The sequence below is a fragment of the Talpa europaea genome, assembly GCF_964194135.1.
Source record: "Talpa europaea genome assembly, chromosome: 9".
NCBI lineage: Eukaryota > Metazoa > Chordata > Mammalia > Eulipotyphla > Talpidae > Talpa > Talpa europaea.
Genome location: NC_140076.1, coordinates 32,066,284 through 32,088,990, shown reverse-complemented (window position 1 = coordinate 32,088,990; position 22,707 = coordinate 32,066,284). Strand labels below are relative to the sequence as shown.

The 22,707-nt window shown below is 33.3% G+C and overlaps 1 protein-coding gene across 2 annotated transcripts in view; it reads left to right on the top strand.

The window, feature by feature from the left end:
• EPS15 (epidermal growth factor receptor pathway substrate 15) overlaps nucleotides 1–22,707 on the top strand; it is a gene marked incomplete at both ends in the record, with an annotated part of 111,790 nt that overhangs the window by 46,950 nt on the left and 42,133 nt on the right. Inside the window, 5 exons of one of the 2 annotated variants that reach the window (XM_084243179.1) lie at nucleotides 2,596–2,685; nucleotides 3,545–3,690; nucleotides 5,212–5,368; nucleotides 9,355–9,443; nucleotides 19,503–19,575. In XM_084243179.1, the coding sequence (XP_084099305.1) occupies nucleotides 2,596–2,685; nucleotides 3,545–3,690; nucleotides 5,212–5,368; nucleotides 9,355–9,443; nucleotides 19,503–19,575 (555 nt within the window). The remainder of the gene's footprint in view (nucleotides 1–2,595; nucleotides 2,686–3,544; nucleotides 3,691–5,211; nucleotides 5,369–9,354; nucleotides 9,444–19,502; nucleotides 19,576–22,707) is intronic. The other variant, XM_084243180.1, reaches the window with a different exon arrangement.

Here is a 22,707-nt window from a genome sequence, read left to right as displayed (position 1 = left end):
TGCTATTGAAATTTAAAAAAAAAAAAAAGATTTATTTATTTATTTATACAAGCACTGGGTACAGTCAGAAGCACGGGAGGGTGAGAGAATTCACCAGAGCCAGAGCTGGGAGCAGAACAGGCAGAAAGACCGAAGTACACTGCTGAGGGGAGCAGTGGGCGGCAGGAGAGGTCTGCATGCCATGTGGGACCTTCGCCCTGTGGCCGGGGAACGAACTGGCGCTGCAGAGGCTGCAGGCAGCTTTGCAGCCCAGGGCTCAACTGCTGTGCTACCCAGGAGGCCCCTGCTTTTGAAATCTTTCTAGAAGCTCCTAGTTGCTTTGACTAGTTTCATACGTTTGAAGATAGTCATGAGAACTTCCCATTGTTTGAAAGTCTTAAGTTGCTTTGAAATCTTTAAAAATGGAGGTGTATAGCCTGGGATATTCTATATATGCAGGTTGTCCTATTTTGCATAAATGGTTTATGTATTTAATAATTAAAAATAATTTTAATAGGTAGAATTTCTGACCCAGTCTCATGATTCAAAAATGAGTACAATACAAGAAGATACTTAATGGGAAAAAAAATCTCAGCCCCATCCTTGCCCTCAACTTCTCCTTTTACATCTACTCTATAACCAACCATTTTTCGTAGTTTTTTGTTTCTCCTTCTAGAATTCTTTAGTGGAAATATAAACAAATATGAATAATTATTTTTCCCGTAACACAAAAGATAGCACACTGTAAGAACACACTGGATACACTGTTGCATGTATTATAATTTTTCATGATTAACAGTGTACCTTAGATAGCTATTCATGTAGAAAATTCCAGGTTTTTTTTCCTTGTCAACTCAATTGAGGAATACTTTACATATAATGAACTACATTCGAAGTATGCAATGTAATGAATTTTGACAATTGTGTATACCTATTTAAATACCACCCAGTTAAGATGCAGAATGTTTCCCATTTTTTTTTTAAGATTTATATTTATATTTATGTATACAAAAACTGGAGTGTAAGCCAGAGGTGTGGGGGGTGACAGGATTTAGCGCAGACAGAGTGGGCAGCAGAGCAGGCAGCAGGCAAGACAGGAGAGGTCTGCTGTGCCATGTGGCTTAGCTCCCTGGCTGGGGATGGAACTCATGCTGCAGTGGCAGGCAATAGCTTGATAGTGCTGAGACTTAACCACTGTGCCACCAGGGAGGCCCCAGAATGTTCCCATTTTTTAAAAAATTGCTTTGTACAGCACTATTTACGATAGCTAAGCTTTGGAAACAACCCAAATGCCCAAAAATAGATGACTGGATCAAGAAGATGTGGTACATATATACCATGGAATATTACTCAGCATTCAAAAAAGATGCAATTTGCAGCAACATGGATGGCACTAGAAGGGATCATGCTCAGCGAAATAAGCCAGAAAGAAAAAGAAAAATACCGGATGGTCTCACTCATAGCAGGAATCTAGAAAACTTAAATAAGGAACTAGGAAAATGAATAACTATAAGAAAGTGAAAATTAAAATCAACAAAAAACTATGAACCAGAGACACTCTATGGGGGGTAGAGGGCGGGAGAGGAGGGATTGGGGTCAAAATAAGGGGGTTGCAATTGTATGGGGAATATAAAAATAAAAAAAAAGAAAAAGAAAAAAATTGCTTTGTAGTAGTTTGTTATATGGATGTATCATAATTTTTTAAACCAATTTTCTATTGATGAGCACATGGGTGCTGATATAAACAATTCTGTAATTAATAGCCTTTTCAAACAGTATTTAGTTTGTCAGCCTAGTACGTCTGAGTATAACTTCCTAGATAAGAGGTTGCTGAACCAAAGGTGAAAGAAATTTAACACATGTTGCCAATTAGCCTTTCATAGGCTCAGTACTAGTTTAAACTCCTACTAGCAACTGATGAGAGTTCTTGTTTGCCCAGTCTAGCTAACAAAGTATGTTATGAAATTGGATTTTTGCCAATTAGGTGAAAAATAATATTTTAATATAGTTTTACCTTGAAGTTTTTGTATAGGTATTTTTGAATGTTAAGGGAGGGAGGGGTCATCTGTAGCATTTACTTTTCTGTAAAAAAAAAAATATATATATATATATATATATGTTCTTTTTCCATTTTCCTATTGGATTTTTTTTTCTTCTGGTAATTTCTAGAAACTTTTTATGTGTTAATGGTTAGCTCTTTGCAATTTTTTTTTTTTTTTAAACCAGGCTGATTGCTTTTGACATTGCAAGAACTTTAGTTGACAGATGTATATCTAAAGTTTTGGCTACTATGGCCATCTTCCTAAAAATTGCTTAGCTTTGATTTCTTTCCTTTTCTCTTTCCTTCCTTTCATCTCTTTTTCTTTTCCTCCTCTTTTTCTGCCCGATTTCTTTTTTTTTTTAGACTTTGTCATTGTTTAAAAGCTAAATATGATGAAATTATATTGACGTACATTTTGGTATGTTTGCACCTATGATGCAAACATATGAAGCATGCTGAGTATTACATGTCATTAAACAGCTTGAAGATGCTTTATTGTTGAACAGTAATCAATTTAATGGGTGGATGGTGTTAAATTATTTTAATGTATATGACCCTGGTTCTTCAATTTAAAGGCCATGTGTTTGGTATACTGCGCATTGGAGAAAGAACCTGTGCCAATGTCATTGCCCCCAGGCTTGGTGCCACCTTCTAAGAGAAAAACGGTGAGTATATCAGACTCTATGAGTTCGATCCCATCTTTAGCATTATCCAAAAATGCCACCTATAGGCATTTTTGCCTACCAACCCACCATTAAGACAGTAGATTTATCACTGTTAAAGGACTTATTTTTTTTTAAACAAAGTACATGTCTTCTAACAGTTGGCTACTTGATGAAGCATCAATCTAAATCAAAGATTTGGAGCTCCCTTTGGTTGAACTCACATAATGTGATATCACAGAGAAGATAGATAATCCTCCTGCATTTGTTTTTACATAGGTCATCTGGTTGTTTTATTAGCATTCCCTTGGTCTCCCTAAAGGTGGAGACAGATAATCTGGCATGCTTTCTCTGGAATAGTTAATAGGTGTTTTTTATTTGTTTATTAGCTAACTCTTGATTCTTTAGGTTCAAATTTTTCAATTTGGGTTTTTGAAGGTTTTTTTTTTTTTTCTCCTTCAACCTTTAGCTAGTTTAGCTACAGCTCAGAATGCCAAATGAAATTATAAAAGATGGAGATTGAGAATTATCTGAATATTTTGTTAATACTATCCCAGCCACCCATATACATGTAGTCATTCACAAGTCAAGAGTTAGTTGTGTTTAAATTTATTTACTTAAAAGATCAGAAAGTAAAATGGGCATCTATATAGTAACAACTGACCTGTATTTTTCTTAGGTAATTTTTCCTTCTCCATGGTTTTGATTGGGATGTGGTGGGAGTGATAACACTGTTGCTGTAGTTTGTAGGTTAGAATTGTTCAGAATTTGGTACAGTGTTATGGGTTGAAAGAGTGACACTTAGCAGATTCATTTTGGCAGAAATACTATATGTACATATTTTGTTCTTTCCCCTCTATAGTGGGTTGTGTCCCCTGCAGAAAAAGCTAAATATGATGAAATTTTCCTGAAAACTGATAAAGATATGGATGGATTTGTATCAGGATTGGAAGTCCGTGAAATCTTCTTGAAGACAGGTTTATCTTCTACCTTACTAGCCCATATTTGGTAAGACTATTTAAATTTAGATAAAAAGACAAATTTGGTTTTGTATCAATTCTGATTTTGTGTGCTTCATTTTTAGTTATTTGCAAATCGTACAGTTTTTCTTTGTAGAGAAAATTTAAATCTGCATTTCTTCTAGATAACTGGCAAAAGCTTGAGACTGGATACCTGCAGTTATAAAATTAACAGCATTGGTTAATTGTTATTAGAATTTTAAATTGCATCATCTGTTTGTATCAATTAAACTTAAACTTTTAAGGGGAGAACCCACAAAAATGAAATTTAAACAATATAAAAAATGTCTTCAAGATATACACATAAAATTCTTATGCTTTTATACCTGTACATAAGAATTATACAGCTGATACTTTAAAAAAGACAAACTTTAATTTAGTTTTAGTTAGCAATTCTAGTGAATTGCTCATTAAGTGATATGATAATGCTTTAGTGTGCCTGCTGCCAATCCACCTTACTATACCAGAGGTTATCTTGAAGTTTTCAAATGGCAGCAAACATCAGAAGTGGAACCACATAATTAGAAAGAGAAGCTTAGAAAATGACAAAGGATGACAGTAGATCTGCCTTAAAAGAAATAAAAATTCAAGTCTGGGAAAGATTAAATGTGTATAACTAATAATAACTGCCACTTTCAATTGCCTAGCCTAGGTTCTGCGCCTAATAAATGGCAGTTGTCAAAGGTTTGACATCATGCCCAGACTTCTTATGTATTTTGTCTTTAATTCTCATAATCACTTTACAAGATGGGTGTTATCTCTACCTTATAGATGAAGAAACAGAAAACTTTAAAAAATTTGTCCAAGGTCACAAGGGAAAAACCCTGGAATTCAAGGTTTCTTGGACACTATGACTCATAGTCTTCATCAGACCACATTGGCTTTCAATGAATCAAAGATCAGGACTTCAGAAAGCTGTACTTTCAAATAAAGAAAATGGAATAAAACATTTGTTGTTTCTCTTAAAGTGACTTTGTAAAGCTTTCCAGATTGCTGTCTCTCCTCACATGTGATCTCCATTTGCAGCTGTTATTTCTGCTTTGACTTGGTGATCCTCTAGCTTCCTACTCTTAAGAGTTGCAGGAAGCAAGCTGACATGGAATTTTTTTCTTGTTTTAGATTCATTCTAATGCCACTAAATTAACTACATTTGTTAAGACTTAAATCTCATCTTTAACATCATTTAATGTTGTAAATCTTGGAAGTAGAGAATGTTGGTATTCTTTCACTCACCACAGCTTTTACTTTTGAGTGGTTCTGGAAGCTGATAAGAAAGCACAATGCAAACCATTGCTCAGCACCGAGATGAACATTCTGTCTCTCTTTTTTGCCTCTTTAACTGATTCATCTCTTCAAGCATTTGAGGGAGTGTTGGGCAAGGCACCGGTTGGTATGACTTTCTTTTTCCATTCAACAGATTGTTTAAAAAAACTACAGTCATATTATTTTTTTCTCTACATTTTAGAATGATGTGGCATTTATATACTGTTCATTTTGTTTATTTGTACAGGGCATTATGCGACACAAAGGGCTGTGGGAAACTTTCAAAGGATCAGTTTGCCTTGGCTTTTCATTTAATCAATCAAAAATTAATAAAGGGCATTGATCCTCCTCACAGTCTTACTCCTGAGATGATTCCACCATCAGATCGGGCCAGTTTACAAAAGGTAAGACAACTTGAAAGAAAAGCTGACTGCATTAAGAAAAAGAAATAAATGCTATAATAAATGACAGATTCAATTTGAATGGAGTAGTAAAGAAAAAGAAAAAAAATTGGAGCAGGGCAATATTCTGTTTGTGGTTTAGTTTGTGCCTGTAAATATTATGCTTGAATGTCTTGTATAACATTCTTGGGCTATCGCTCATTTACCCCACCAATCATTACACATAAGCAACCATATTTCCAGTATTACAGTTGAAAAAATGTGCTCCTATTTTTCCTTTCCTGGATTTGCGAATTAATTTTTTTATGAATGGGGGTGAAATATAAATAAAAGCTATTAAGAATTAATTTGTATTTCATTTGATGATTCAGTATTACTGAAGATAATAATGAATTTGAAAACAAATCCAGGAGGTTATGATTTCTTGCTGTAAATTTTACAAAAAAAAAAAATAAAGCCACAAAGTAAACACCCTGTTGAATATAATTCAGTATGGTTTTTGCTGTATAGATGACCTTCTATCCTGGGCATAGGGCTGAATTCCATATGAGACTATCTAGAAGCAAGTTGTAGCTACTTTTGGTAGCATTGGTAATTTTCAAAACTACATTGTTTTCGCCATGTTGTTCCTTGATTTTTCTCTCCTATTTAGAAACCTTTCTGTTGTGGTGCAAGACTTACAGTATCTTGGTTTAATAGAGCTTTATAATGACTTCTATAACTCTAGTATCTACTTGCCTTTAAAAGTGAGAACTTTGTATTTTTGCTGTCATTCTGTATCATTGCTGTACAAACAGAATTCTTCCCAGTTATATGTAGTAGGAGTTGTAAAACTTGTGACTGGAGGAGGCGGTTTTAAATATGTCAATAGAATATCTTGGTTTTGCATTAATTTTGTCACATAGGTTAAAAATCCCATTTTAACAAACCCAATAAAAGTCAAAATTGGATTTTTTCTAAATCACCTTAATGGAAATTTACAGTCACCACATATAGAAGTTACTTATAAGAGTTCTTATCCTTATTTTTGAAGTATTTGATTATTTTCTAAGGTTTTTTTTTTTTTTGGTGTGTGTGGGAGGTGAGCATTTTGTGAATTATTTGAGATTTCTTGTGATGTGTAGAACATGGGTTCTCTAAATTGTGGAGAAGGCTAAAGTTTATACATTTGTATTTATGCTCTTGATTATAACTGTATCTCAGTTATGGAGGCTATATTGTTTCACTCTTTTTGAATCTATGTAGACTGGTTTTTCTCCCTTTGCTGACTTTCTTTTAAACCACTGAATTTCCACAGACACAATGACAGGTACAGAAATTCCTGAAGTAAAATTCCTGAAGTCTCAATAACATTAGATACTTCAAATTGCATCTGCTCCATATAGGATTTTTAATATAATGATTTCTCTAGCGTCCAATCTCTAGAGCACAGACACCTTTGTCTGTGTCAGTTATCAGTATTATTCATTAAAATGGGATTTTATTACTGTTGCCTTATCTAGTAACCAAAATTTTTAACCTTAAATAAAATTTGCATTTGTTTTGCCTTTCAAATAATCTCTTTTGTCTTTATAATCTGATTTTTTTAGTACTGCATTTTTTGCAGCTTTGACTAATCTTTTTTTGAATGTTGCTTTCCTTTCTGTGTTTTTTCTAGTTTGGACTATTTTTTCCATTCTGCAGCACTCTGCTTTTCGCCTTTCTTGTACTGTCAGTTTCTTAACTACTCTCTCAAGGTTAGAGCTTTACTTTATGCCTTTTTAGCATTACAATTTTTGGTTTACAAGATATACTTTGAAATTTCAGGATTTTTATGAAGCAAAGTTGATACAGAGATTATATCTAAATAGCATGCTTTTGTCACATGTTATTACTTGGTCCTTGTTTGCTTTTTAACTTGTCTTTCCTGGGTTCTCTGTTCCACTTAAAATCACCAATGTGGAGTTTTTGTGTAATGTGCAAAATAGAGTGAGATAAAATATTTGGAAAGAAGGCGCCACACTACACTTTCCTTCAAATGCCCTTCTTATACTTCATATTCTGTGAGCTGAACTTTTTTCATGCTTCCTGATAGCATACCATTTTATTGCTTTCAAATGCTTCTAACTTGCTGTAGTATTACCAGTTAACTTGTTAGAGTTTAAAATTATTTGTATCACTCTTTTTATTTGATGATATTTTTAATAGTGAAAGAATGTCAAATGTGAGTCTTTTTTTTTTTTTTTTTTTTGGAGTTAGAGTGACAAGAGGTGTGGAAGTCATGAGTTTCTTGGTATGCTTACACCTCTGATAGCAAATTTCTCAGTACCATTTAGGTGATGTAAGTTACTCTTGGTGATAAAAGTGAGACCAAGTGCTAATTTTTCATTTTGTTCTCCTATTAAAATGTCTGGCCAGGCTTAGCTCATAGGTCAAGTTGAGACAGAGTTAAAGTCCCCCTAGTGAAAACAGAAATTCACTTTTAAATTTCTAATTTAATTAGTAAGTCAGTAAAAAGTATTATTTATTATAAACCTATAATTAATATAAAATTGAGAAATAGCACTAATTGAATCTTGATAGATGAGTTTTGGTATTGAGAATCAAAACAAAACATCAGAGGGTTTATATGCAATGTAGCAGAAAGAAATACAGAAGGAATTATTTACTAGATTTTATTGATGGACCCGTAGTGATTTCATTTACCTAAATGCTCTTGATATGAATGTGCATATCAGTAAAATAGTCCTTGAATTTTATCTGAAGACTTCTCATCAAATTACTTATAATCTTTTGGGTTCAGCTTTGCACAAGTCATTTAATTTGTGTCCTTAGCTTTAAAATGGGGTTAATAATAATCTCTGACCTGTCTACAACTCAGTTTTCAGATTAGCTTTGAGAATTAACTATTTGGTTTGAAAGTGCTTAGTGAATGGTAAGCCATCAGTAATGTGAAGAGATGGTATGTTGCGCATGTGTAGGTTTTGTCTGTTGTGTGTGTTGGGAATATATGTTAAATTCACAGCCACACAAGTATTAATACTAAGTTTTATGCTTTACTAAGAAGGTCCTCAATATATCTTAGTTTTACATGTTTAGGTCTCAGTTTTAACATTTCTTAATGGTGATGATTCTATTATTTGTCAATCTTGTAACATTGGGTATAGATCTAGTATTTGCAGGAGCAAATCTTTTTCTGCTCTGATTTCAGTCAGCAATAAAATATCAACAAGAGTTCACAAAAAAGGTTGAACCAGAAGAGACTTCACGTACATTATTATTTCATTTAATTTTTAAGGTGGGCAGGGCAGAGATCATTTCCCTGTTTTTACATGCGGAAGATCATGCAGTTAGTAAAATAACAGAGCCAAGAATAAACCCAGCAGATTTTCTGGCTACAAGTACCATTCAGATAAAATTTATACTAATTTTAACATGTTCATTATTGAGAGAAAACCATATGTAAAGGATTTCACATATGAAGACAGTCATTCCTTAGTAGTTGATTTACTTTAAATCAACTATGAGTTGACGCTAAAAGTATTTAATAAAATTTATTGTTTGTTGAATTGAGTAAAATTAACCACCATTATAATCCTGAGATTCACAAAAATTTGTGTATTTATCCTCTATGCCTAACAATATAAATTCCGGTAAATCACCATCTCTCTCCCTGAGAAATTTATACTTAGAGGAGGAATTAGTTTATGAGACTGTAATCTGCTTTACTGCAAGGTTCTGGACAGGCTAGGATCAAGTGACAAAGATATTAAGTGGTGATAACCATTATATTTAGAACAACAACTTTCAGAGAATTTAAGGGAAAATGACTTAGTATATTAACTGTGTGTTTGTGTGTGTGTAGAATTGCACTAGCTATGGTTTTTTTAGTTAAGTATTAGCAATGCAGTAATGTACGTAATACATTATATTTGTGTAGTGCTTTTAACATTTTTAATGCTTTGTTATGTAATAATAATAACGTAAATTTGTGAATTTTTTCTTTTTAGAACATCATAGGATCAACAAGTCCTGTTGCAGACTTTTCTGCTATTAAGGAGCTAGATACCCTTAATAATGAAATAGTTGATCTACAGAGGTATGTAAAATAAATTAAAACTGGTTATATATATACACAGACACAGACACACATGCACACACACACACACACACAGCATGTTCTGTTTTGCTTTTGATGTGTAAATTGGTACATGTTACTTTGCTCGGTTAAGTACCATGGTTCTTGAAGTGGGAACCAGTGTACCTTACTTTATCAAATCTAAGTTGACTTTTAATTCAGGACTCACTATTTTCTTTTGTACCACTGCCAAACTCACTGCCAAAAATACAATGGTGTGCATCAATGATAAGATACTATTTGATTTCAGAAAGTGAAAAGTGTATCTTGGAATCAATGAGATCGCATTCCTCCAACTTTAAAGGGATTAAATGATTTCCCTCGGTTGTTGGTAAGAATTTAGCTTTGGCTAAATTTAGCTTTGGCTTTCTCCTCTCAGGTGTAGTCCCCATAGAATTCTCACCAAGTCACCCGTGAACCATCACCATAGTTTCTTGTGCTCTTCCTGCCCCTATTTTAATCCCTTTCCCTCCCCCTCCCCTGCTGAATGTCTCTGATTTATAGTGGTATAGGGCACTGAATTTAGAAATCACTTTTCTATTTTAAACCTTCACAATACTTTGAAGCAGATAATGACTGATATTTGATTTTATTGTTGGTATTGGGGTATAAAGGGATTAAATGATTTCCCTTGGTTGTTGGTAAGAATTTAGCAATGCTCTTCCTCATCTATGAGACTAAAGAAACTTAGTAGTTATGGTTTTTCAGTTACAAAAAACAAGTCAGCCCAGGCTAACTTAAATCAGAGTGACTTTATTGACTTGTGAAACGAAGACCTCTTAGAGGTAGGGAGGGCTTATGGCATGGTTTGGGACTTAAATGATAAAATACATTCTCTTGTTTTCTCATTTCTTTTTCATACTTCCACTGGTTGTACCATTTTCAGATAGACTTTCCCTGTGTGTTGTCAAGGATTATAGCACACCTAATCTCCTGTACTTATAATTTAAAATCTAGAAGCATGCCTATTTTCTGGCAGTAACCAAAACAGCCCCGAGAGTGAATCTGATTAGACTGGTGTAGGGCTGTGTCTACTCCTAAAACAGTTGGTAGTCAGGGATGTATAGTTTATAGATTTGTCATGAAATCTCTCCTGGGAGTTGTGAGAAGATGATTTGTCACCAAGAGTATCCCCACATGAAAATAGGAGATTCAGTAGGAGGAGGAATGAATTCTGGGAAAGTAAATGTCTACTCCAGCTGCTAGAACTCAAATCCTCAGTAATTCCAGTGATTGCACTGAGTTTCATCTACCTCTTTGAACAGTATGACTTGACATTCTCTAAATTTAGTTGGAATTCCTTTTTCAATGTCATTGTTTAGTGTTGAACATATCTTCTAGGTACTAAATTCTGTCATGTTCTTATTTCCTGCTTAAAGATTGGCATTCAGCTATTACACAATGTCTCTAATATTGGAATCCTATGGAAACCAAAATCTCTTTAGAGAACATTATAGTTAAGTTTCTTCCTTAATCATAAAAAATAAAATAAATTCAAAGTTACACATCAGGTCAACAACAGTGCTGGCTAGCGCTCAAACCGAGTTGTATACATACTAGTTGTGCTTTTTTTCAGTCATATAAATTCAGTAGGTCTTAAAATTTTTTTTACTTCAATTTGGAATAGTAGATGTGAACAATTTCATTAGTCTGTAATGGTGTTTAGACTTCATTTTCACATGGGTCATACTTGATCCATTAACACTTTAATTTACTTTACATGTAATATAGCTAGATTTGAAAATACTTCTGTGCCGTTCAACCTATGAAAATAGACACCTTCTGGAGTTCTAGGACTTACTTGACTTCAACAGGAGTTACTTAATGTGTAAAATTTTTGGTAGTGAATTTTAATGGGGAGTAGAGCACCATGTTTAAAATATTTTTGCTCTTCCACACTTTTTGTAATATTAGATACATTTTGGTCAACTGAGCTTTCAGTACTTCCAGTAACTGTAATGGTAAATTGTCTGGTTGCAGTCTTGTATGGTAAAGCACCGCTAACATTATAAAAAAGAACATGTCTAATAATTTGTGACTTTTATTAAGAAAATCATAAGAGTTCTAAAACCTTGTTAGTTTTTAGATTGTAGTCACATTCTATAAATGTGTAATACATTTATACATGTTTTGACATTTGTGAAAATATTTTTCTTAGGCTTTTATTTTAGGTGAAATCTACAATGTAGGCAAGCTTCCATCATCTGTCAACTCCAGTAATGTTATAATGAGACTCCTCTATCCATGCTGAAATTATAGTGGTTAAGATTCACATTTACAAGTGGTTGTGTGAGGTTATTCTCTTCAAGTAATTAAGCTATTAACATTATAAACCTTGGCCTTTGTTGTAAATAACTGTTTTTTCCTATATACTGGTACTGCCTTTCAGACTTTAAATCTTTTATTAACATATTAGTATGTGATGTGTATGACTACAAAATAAGAAAAAAGAATTTATGCAGATTTTGTTTGTGACTTTTACAAAATTGTTACCTGACAGAAGATGAGCCCTTGTTGGTTTTCAGGTGAGGATTTTAATTTTAGTGCAGGGACCCAACCTGCAAATAAACCGCATATATAATTTGGGATTGTAATGAGTATTATGTAATAAGTAATGTGTTTCACAAGATCCCCCTCTACCCCCTTGATTATAGTTGCAATATGCACTTATTGTAAAAATTTGGAAAATACAGAAAAGCATAATGAGGAGAAAAAATGTTTCTTCCTGTAATGTTTGTTTTGAGCATGGAAAATCAGTGGAGATATGGAACGCTATATACAAACTTAGGAGTTAGTGAGGTAAAGAATGCTTTTCATTATCTTTCAGATCTCACTGTATACATCATTTCTTTGAAAGGGGAAACTTATCCCTCCTGTCAGTTCTTATTTAAGAACCTATTTTTGTAGTTTTTTTTATTACACTTGACATATAATTTTCCATCCTTTATTATAATTGTTTAATTTGGATCTCCTATTAGACTATGTACTTCTTAAGTATAGAAACTATATGCTGGCTCACTGTTTCTTGTGCTTATATATGAGAAAATAATTTCTTCAATATTGTTGAAACATGCATACTCTGTTCTTTTTCTTAGTTTTAACCTTTATCTCTTAACTGGATTGCTGCTCTCACCTCCTAATTGACTCTATGTCTGGTTTCTCCTTTCTTCCTTTGGATCATCTTACTCCCAAATGGTGTATAAATAAAACTCAGATGCCTTAGTGACGCCACATCACCAGCTGGATCCATGTTATTTTCCTGAGTGTGGTATAAAGGCTCCTACTCCATGATACTTCCTTGGCATCCTTATGATTCCTCTGTCTTAGCCACCTTCCAGAGGAAAGTAGAATTGTCTTCTACTGTGACACTGTAAAGCTTCTTGAGAGCAGTCAGTAGGTTTGCATTTTGTATTCTGTTCATTATAGTGCTTTAGTCTACCATTTCAGTTTCATCCCTCTTCTCTAGCCATATGGTAGGTGGGCTTGCCACTCTTACCTCAATATGATACCGCTTGTATTCTGTGCCTCTCATCCTGCTGTTCCCCTTTGACTAAATTCACCTTTGCCTTGTAAACTTTTACTCACTCTTTAAGGACCAGCTCAAATAACTTTGTCTTTCAAGCTCTCCCTAAAACCTTGATTATCAGTTACTCTCCTTTCTACTTCTAGAGATTTTATTCTTTTGTAATAGTACTTACTACATTCATTATTGGTTGTTTTTGTTTGTTTAATTTTGAACTTCTTAGGGTAGGCACTGTATATCCATTTGAATAGGTTTGGATAACCACACAGAGTGCCTGACATCATAGAATCTCAGCAGAGATTAGTTGATTGAATGAGTAAATCAAAGTATATTGTAAATAGTAGAGTGTTTTCTGTATTTACTTCCTACAAATTTTATGAAAGACTGGAAGCCAATTGTTAAATAATGAAAGATAAAAGATCTGTGTGATAGCATATTTTAAAGACCATAGAAGAGGATTTTATAGACAAAAAGATTTTTAATCCATACCAGAACAGTAAGTGTGGGGGGCTGATTTTTCATGTTTTGCCAGTCTATTTTTGTGTTCAGGTTTTCCTTTGAGAATTTGATGAAGGCTATTCATCTTGCCCCTGGAGGAAAAGAAAATGTATAGTTGTGTACACCATATTGCATTTCTTTCAGGAGTTCTCATACCCTTAAAAATTTTTATCTTTGGCCCCATTTTTAAAAAACTTTGCTTTGAAAATAAAGTCGCCCAAATAGATAAGTCCTTGGCAGTGAAAAGACAAAAACATTACTGAGAAACTGCCTCAGTCATTTAATGTGTTGATGTAAGTGAATTATGCTGAAGCAGGAGTTAGTACTTATTTGTCTTGTGCTGGCTTCTATTTCCTTCCTGTCTCTGTCCTTTTAGCAAGAACATCAAGAAGTAAAAACTACACCATACCATTTCAATTTGTCATCCTGGTTTTGGGCCAGGAGAACTTGAGAGTCATGGTCTCTACCAATACATGTAAGTCCTAAGTGCTTAGGATTGCTCTGGGTGCTTGACTGCACGTTTTCCAAAACAACAACACAACCCACAAAACTTGTAAATAACGTGCTTTTATTAAAAGTATAAAGGTAATCATAGTAATAATAATATCTGACACTTATTAAGCACTTATTCATGTAGGCTGTACATTTAAGGCAGCTTTTAGAGAAATTAAAAACTTAGGATATAAACCATTCTCTTTAGTCTCAAACTTTAAAGTTTTAATCAACTCACTATGAATTCTTACAGTGAAAGTTTGTCCAACTTTCAGTCTGGTTTGAATTACAAGCCAAGACTTTCTCATCACCTGTCTGTAGTTGTTACTGTTATCTAGCTCAAGACATATGACAGTTCCCAAGATAAGCAGTCACAGTGTCCTATTGCCTTTCTAGCAAAAATCTTCAAACTTTTGAGCAATAAGAGCTACTTCCTCTTTCTCCACAAAGCAAAAGTCAGCAGAAAAAGGGCTCTGTTGCTAAATAATGCCATTCAGTGTAACAAAACACAGCTCAGAAAGCTTTAGATATCCATACTATATTAAAAGTTTGTATGTTTTTACCTCATATTAAAGTTCAATTATACTCTTATGCTGATCTACCATTTCAGTGTTACCACACTTGAGTCCTCCATTCTAGATGAGTTAGTCTACTAGCTGGAATTTTCTCATATCTGTGCTTTCTCTTTTTCATTAATTTTTTATGGTGGGAAAATACAAATAGCATATAGTTTATCATTTTTGCCATTTTTATGTATACAATTTAGTGGCATTAAGTACATTAAGTACATCACATTGTTGTGCAACTACCATTATTATTCATCTCTAGAACCTATTCATCATTCCAAACTGAATGATTTAATTGGAGTTGATAACAATTGAACTTGAATTGTATGTAAGGTTTTACTAATATAAGCTCTATCCTTTCCACTTTATTTTACTGATATTATAAATTACATCTTTATTCACTGTGTATCCACTAATATAGTCTTTATATGCCAAAACTATCTCCCTGCCTTTCACTTTGGCTTCTTTGTGTGAAAATTTTATTATTCTTTAGGCATGGACAGCCATATAAAGTGCTTATTACATAATACCTGCCATGTAGTAACTGCTTAATGAATCTTGGTTTCTGTGATGATGAGGAGGAAGACAAGATGTGATAGTGGTAATAGTAGTTTTTTGTTAGTTCTGAATGAAGGCATCCTAAATAAAGATTTTGACTGCCTTTGCTTTGGTCACGGGCTTGTTTTGAGTTAACACCTGTAATTGTGAAGTAGAATACTGTTGGCGAAACTTTTCAGTCAAGAGCCAATCGTTGGCCAATCATTGCTCAGAGAGTTAGAGTCTATAAAAAGATGACATCTTTTATTTGAACTGTTGTGTATAGATAGAAAGATAATAGTTGAGGGAGAAGCAAGTAACAGTTTTCTAAAAGGATTGCTGGATGTTATTGGAAGGGAGAGTCAGCCAGAATAAAGAAGCTGTTACTTCTGTGACCTGTGATGGAGACAGTGTTTGAATCCTGAACAATTCTGTCCAAATCTTACACTTTCAAAACCATCTAATAAGTTTCTAAAAGTAGAGAGTAGTTAGATTATTTTGAATATTTACACAAGATATTTGGACAGAGATATTGGTGATTAAGTGAATTCTATAACTGTTTTAGATTGTTTTCTAAAATTTTAAACCCATAATTCCTTTTAATAAGTTTAAAAAACCTCATCAGTGTCATTTAAAATTTTAAGCTATGCTAATGTTATGAGTGAAAAGCAACCAAAGCATAATAGACTTTATTCCTAATTATATGACATACATTTTGCCTTGCAAATCTTAAGATGGTACTAGTATTTGCATAATGAAAACTAAGACTGAGGCTCTGAAAGTTCTATGACCTAATCAGAATCAGAAAAACTATTTAATGTCAGAACCACATTAGAATCCAGGTCTCCAGTTTTTAGTCACATTTTCTTGCTTTCTGTAGACTCAAAAGACTTACTGAAGACTACATAATAGGAATAACATGCCCGTTTGTTTGCTTGTAAGAGCTCGATCGGCAGTTAAGCTGTTTAATAATCATAAGAGCATCTTTAGGTTTAAATATGTGCAAAAGAATTTTTATAAATAAGTCTAAGAATTCAAAAATATACCTTTGTGCTTGTCACAACTTTCTGGTTTCTAATTTGTTTCTAGTTTTTATTGTTTTTTTTGGTTAGAAAATAGTGATGGTTTATATTCAGAAAAAATGCATCAAACTGTGTATCTAGGAAGGACTGTGAAGGCAATTTACTCCTGTTTTTTTTTTTGACAATATTAGTATTGTATCAAAAGTAAGACAAGTAGTTCAGTTCCTTCTCTCCATAAACAGAGCCTAGAAAAGTAGACGTGAATTACATGGATTGAAAACTCCCTGGACCTGAGTGTCCTTGTGAATAGGTTTTGACTACTTCATAGTAGGCTTATGTAGTTATCAACTTTAGTTTCTGAAAGCTGACCTTAAGCTTTGCTTTCCTTGTTGGTTGAGATAATAGGTTCCATGGACTCAGATCAGCTTTTGAAATTATTGGGGAACTCTTTCCTTGGCCTTTATGGATTTGGTATTTGTGATTTCCTCTTGATGTGTCAGAATCTTGAGACTGAATAGGACAAGAGACATAATCTAAGGTAGAAGGTATATAGAATCCTTTTTTTCCCTTTCTGTAAGTTCTAAGATCAAGGCAATAACTTTTATCAGGATGAGTAGTGTTTTGGGCAAAATGATTATACACGTATTTTTGAAGTATGTCTTATCCACATGTTGTTGGTGGGCTTTTTAGGAAATTGCGTCTAAACGTTATTTTTTGTTGTGGCACAGAACCTTAAAAAGAATTATTTTTAAATTACTAATGTTAAAAAAATCCTTTGTATTAGTTATGCATTCATTGCCTTTAGGACAATATGCATATAATTTGAAAGAAAAGAGAATGTAAGAAATATAGTTAAACATCCTTAGTATACCTAAATGTATATTTCGATATTTTTTGTTGCCTGAACTAAGAGGGAGAACTATAGAGTTTGAGTCTGGAATACCACAGAATAACAATTTTGAATTTCTGAAATTATTGCCGGAATTCATGAAAAAATTATTTGATTTCAGTCAGATTTATAGGACAGATTGTCAAATACAGTATTTTATAAACAATAACATAATTGATAATTTTATTATTTTTAAAGTTTTCTGTTTAGTAATATATGTTATACTGCTTGATGTTGATAATAAAAAGAATTATCATAAGACCAAAATTTTATTAGATAAAAGTAGATTGAAAGTTAAATGATCTCAGTCCTAAGCGATATTAATGCCTGAAGATTCCCATGTTTAGCTTAATTGGGAGTAGTCTTCAGTATATGTTTGGAGACATCACCACCATTCCCTACTGCTCCTATACCCAAAATTGTGAAGAGAAATTTGTACTTTGTAAAGTTCCCCCATTTTACCCAAACATAGACTGTGTTTGCCTATTATAGCTGAGTCCTTTGTAATCTGTTTTCCTTTTTCACCAAGTAAGCTTCCTTTTTTCCCCCCCATCTCTCCTGTTTGTCTGTCTTGGCTACTTGAAGTCAGCTCACTGCCTTCATAAAGCCGGGTTTTCCTGCATGCATACCTGATCCTCTCTGAGCAGACACTGTTAGTAATAGCACTTAACAGCAGAGCAGAAAGGAGTGAATACAAACGTGCACATTTAGTGTGTGCAATGCTAATCTAAGATTTCTTGAATGTTTTCTGTTTTTTGTTTGTTTGTTTGGGTTTTGGTTATTAGCTACAATCAGAAATGAGGAGCTGAATTGATAATGACCTTGTGTGGAATATCTGTAAGGATTTGGGATTGGGGGAGGAGTCTAGTTTTTCATGTGACTTATCTGTGACATGCTGCAGCAGAACTGAAAACACTCTTATACTCACATAGGAGGAAAGAAAAAATTTCCAAAATTGAGCTTGCAGAATTTGGGGGTATATTTAGATTTTTCTTCCTCTGTTTTCTATTTTTTTGATTTTACCTAATTTTATAAAGATTGGAAGTAGGGGGTGACCTTTGCATAATAAGTAGTTTAAGGTATGGGAAGAACAGCCTGAAACAATGATTTGCATGGCAAAGGACTGTTTAAAATCTTCCAGACATCTCGACCCACATTGCAATCCATCTGACTGATGGTTAGTGAGCTCCTTGGCCTTCTCAAGTATTAAAAGTAACAATAGACAGATAGCTTTATCTTTATGCTTTTCCCTCCAATACAGATCTTAAGAAAATTGTGCCTACATATCCAAAACTATAGATAGTTGTCTACATTTAAAAATCTCACATCAAATAGGTGAGAATTATACATGTATTATGCAATTGTCCCTTAAGTATCTCCACTGGTATAATTTTCTCACTTTCCTTTATGTCATAGCTTAATAGAGCCTGAGCTTATGTTTGGGTTATGACTGGGGTGAAATTGAAGTCTAGTCATGAGCTGTAAGGAAAAACTCTGCAGTACTAGTCTGGAGGACTTCTTGAATGCCATCCTCCCTTCTGCAGTGTTTTACCTTGTCCCCCACCCCAAAAATGTATTACTGCAGAGTTCTATGGCTTTTTCTCATTTGTAGAAAAGAAAGTGAAGGAAGCAGTGTGTGTGTGTGTGTGTTTTCAGTACAAGTGGACAGTTAAATTTATAACATCAAAAGAAATAGCTTTATTTTGTAATTCTGAATATAGGATTGCTTAGGATTGACTCATTAAGACACCAGCTCTGATCAAAGTATATAAAAATTTAGATAATGATATTTCAAAGTAAAAGTGAATCCTAACATATTTGATCTGAAACGTAGAAATTTAAAATGCTAATTTTTAAAAACTTAGTGTGTGTGTGTATATATATGTATGTTGTCTTATAAATTTGATCAATTGGAATTTATAGGTTGTCCTCAAATAGTTTTTTGGAGTAGATGTGGCATTAGAGAGTATATGGCCTGTTTTACATTTTCTCTTGTTTGTTCTAAAATTGGTGTGTATCAGTTATTTAAGGGGAAATTAACACTTCAGTAAATGTCTTTTCCTTTATATTGTTGACAGTTTCTATTAGCCATTTTCATTTGACTTGACAGTGGTACTTAAGGGTTAAGCTCACAGAGCTGATGCAACTCCTCCTCTTTTTCACCACCAATTTTTATTGGACAGTATTTCCATAGCAACAGTGAGATCAGTGAAACCTGAGTATTTCATTGATTATTTTTCTCCCCTTCTTTTTTTAATCTATTCTCTTTTCACCACATTTTAGTGAGAAAGCAATTTTTTTTTTTACAAACAGAGCTTATATTGATCTCTATTCCATAAATAATTAAAAGAGGGTAGAAAAATCTGCCCTTCATTTAAAAATTGAATGTTTCACTATGTATTTAAAAAGCGATTCAGGATTAGGAGGATGGATAACCATACCGGCTGTAGCTGATGTTCTTAAATATTCTTGCATTGTTTGCTGGTCTTCTAGGGAAAAGAATAATGTGGAACAGGACCTTAAGGAGAAAGAAGATACTATTAAACAGAGGACAAGCGAGGTTCAGGTATGTGAATTATAAAATTAAGTATTCCATTTATGATTTAGAAGGATTCATTTTTAAATGTATAGGGTCATTTACTATGTGGTGGTTGTGGTATTGATGAATAGGTCAAGGGAATACCTATTATTTATGTGATACAAATATTTAGTTTTTGCTCAATGATTGTTTTTCTCTGAATTCTGGCCTGTAAAGATTATACTGCAATGAGAAAGCAGTATTTTTTCAGCATAAATTCCTAGTTTTCACAAGTATTTTTAAGATAATATTTACCTGCATATTACATCATTAAAGGTAAGTTTGAATGACTTACAATGTAAATATTATTACAGCAATAAAATTAAATGAGAGAGATCATCATCATCATGAAAATGCAGATTGCTTTTTCATGGGTGTGAGATTTTGTTAGCTCAGAGACCTAGCTTAAAGGATTGTTTCCCATAATACTGATAGGATGTGAAATGATATGAAATAAATTAAAATAGCATTTTATAAGATATCTTAAACTTTGGCATAAAGAGATTTAATTCATTTTCACTAAGCGCTTTGTTAAGTAGCTTAATTTTATAAATAGAAGGGATAAAATCTCAGTTTCTGATTGGGAAATGATACAAAAGGGGTTATTTCAAACATTAAAAGTGCAGAAAATTGAGCTGTGTTGATTTACAGCAGTATGCAATGCATGTGACCATGTCACTGGGGCACTGTTTCCCGAATGTTGCTCCAGCACATATAGGAGACAAGATGTAGAAGCACTGGTAGCAGTTGCCAGTAAGAGCTCATGGATGGACATTTCTTAACATGTTACTTGTATGTTAGATTTCCCTGCTTGTCCTGATAGCTTTAAATGGAGAAGAACTCTAAATTGTTAATATCCATCATTTTGTTTTGATGTACATTCACCAGAAATTGTCAAGTGGACTATGCTAGGGATGGGAGGATGATTTTATTGGGAGACCAAGGAAGAAGCCAGAGAGATTTCTTTTGGAAGTTGATTTTCTTATTGGAAAACTGCATTTATTATAAATACTGTGATTGTCCTATAGGTGATGCAAGAATCAAAAAATCATCAGTAATAATATTTCTCTTTCTGGTAATGCAGGGGGTAGTTACTTCAATTTCATTATTTTGGTGCAGTTTTTTATTTCTTAAGCTATGCAGAAGAGTCACAGATTTTAAGCAGTGATTATTGAAAATAGTCAAAGAATGGAAGAAAAAATAATGTAGAAAAAGTTTTATCAATCTGAAGGAATATAGTTATTGATGTGATCTTGGACTACTTCTAAATTTAGCCAGATAATGTTCAAAATGCAAGGATTTTTGTGATAGACAATATTGTATCATTTGTTTACATTACCTGTTGGTTTTTCCCTTCTGCCTCTTTTGAAGGTGTAAAATTTATATTGTTTCTTTCAGGCTAAATGAGCTATTCTTGAATATTTATTTATTTTAATTATAGAAGTTTTGTTGTCAGTCAAAATTGCTTTGTGATTTGCTTGTTTTTCTTTATTTAGTGGTGATGGTAAGGCATATATTGAACCTTAAACTTTGCCAAATTCAGGCTATGATTGTCAGAGAAAGTCTAAATTGGTGAATTTTTCTGCATAGGTGTGATGTTAATAATAAAAAAACATCTTGAGCATGGTTAGTGCAGATCAAAATGTAATGGTTGAACATAACTTAATTGAGAAAGAACATTTGATTAAAACTTTACTTTAGTAGATTCATACTCATTTCAGCCCAATTTAGGTAACTCTGGGTCATCCAGGATGATAAAGTAAGAATGATATGGATATTTGACATATACAAGTCATTAACAATTTTCATTTTAGTCATCATTTTCAATTTTCAGAAGCCCAAGAAAACTGAACCAGAAATAGCGATAAGTAGATTTCATTACCTATTAGCCCTGACTTATCCACTGGTAATGTGCACAGACTAGAAACAGCATGATAATCAAAATCTCTAAGTAACTCCAACTCCCAATGTTTATTTTCTAATTTCTCTAGCAATTTAGTAAAACTGTTAGTAAATAGCATAATCAAAAAATGTGTCCTTCACTGCTTTATTTCTGACCCTATTTCCTAATGCTAATGAGAAAATGCCAAAATGAAGACATCAGGGGGAATGTGAGGGGATGTTGACCTATTAGTGAATTTTTCTGCATAGGTGTGAGGATCTGCCTAATCCAAACTTGACTTTTCTTAGTGTTCTTGCTTTTCTCTATAATGATAAAGTCATAAAGTGATCTGTATGAGCTCATATATCAAATACAAAAGCCAAACGTTCAAAGTCTCTTTAGATGCAACCAAAAGGCTATTTTCTGTTTGTTTGTTTGATTTTTTTTTTTTTGCATTTATCTAAATTGAACTGCCATCTTGAAACCTTCAATTCAAGATTTTTTTCTTGAGGACCAAGCCAACAATTAACTTCAAATTTTGTTTCATGAGACCATGACTGTTAACTCATATGAGGTACACTGCTATTTCCAATTGGGGAAATTAAACACAAGAATGTTCCAATTCCAAGAGGGAAAAACTTTAAAGAACATTCTGTCTCAAATCTTTATAGTTTGGGTTTTCATCTTTTTGTAAAAATGGGAAGTAGACCCACATTCTTTCCTATTTTCTAAATGGTCTGTGGTACAATTTTATCAAAAATTTTCTTCTAAGTAGTCAATAAGCATTTAGGTATTCCCTCATATACCTGCTTTATTAAGTTTTTATATAGGTTTGTGATCATAAGTAATTTAATCACCCTTCTGCAACATGCTGTAAAGAATAAAATGAGAATGCAGGTAAAGTGCCTCACAGAGTAATCATTACCTGGTAAGATTTCAGTAAATGCAGTTCCTTCATCATCAAGCTTGCCATTCTCTGACCTTAATTCATATAGGGCTATCTCAGGTAGGAATGTTACCAATTTGAAAATACCTCTTTTTTTGTTTTGTGTTGCTATTGCTGTTACCTTAACTACCTACCAACTTAGTTTTCTGCGTATTTTTTGCTATGTATGTATTTGTATTGTGTGGTCTTTTTTTTCCCTTACCTATCTTTTAAGTAACACTATTCAGTCTGCTTTTTACCAATACCACTATGCCTTAATTTGTCTTCTCGGACTAGTAATAATCTTCTAGTC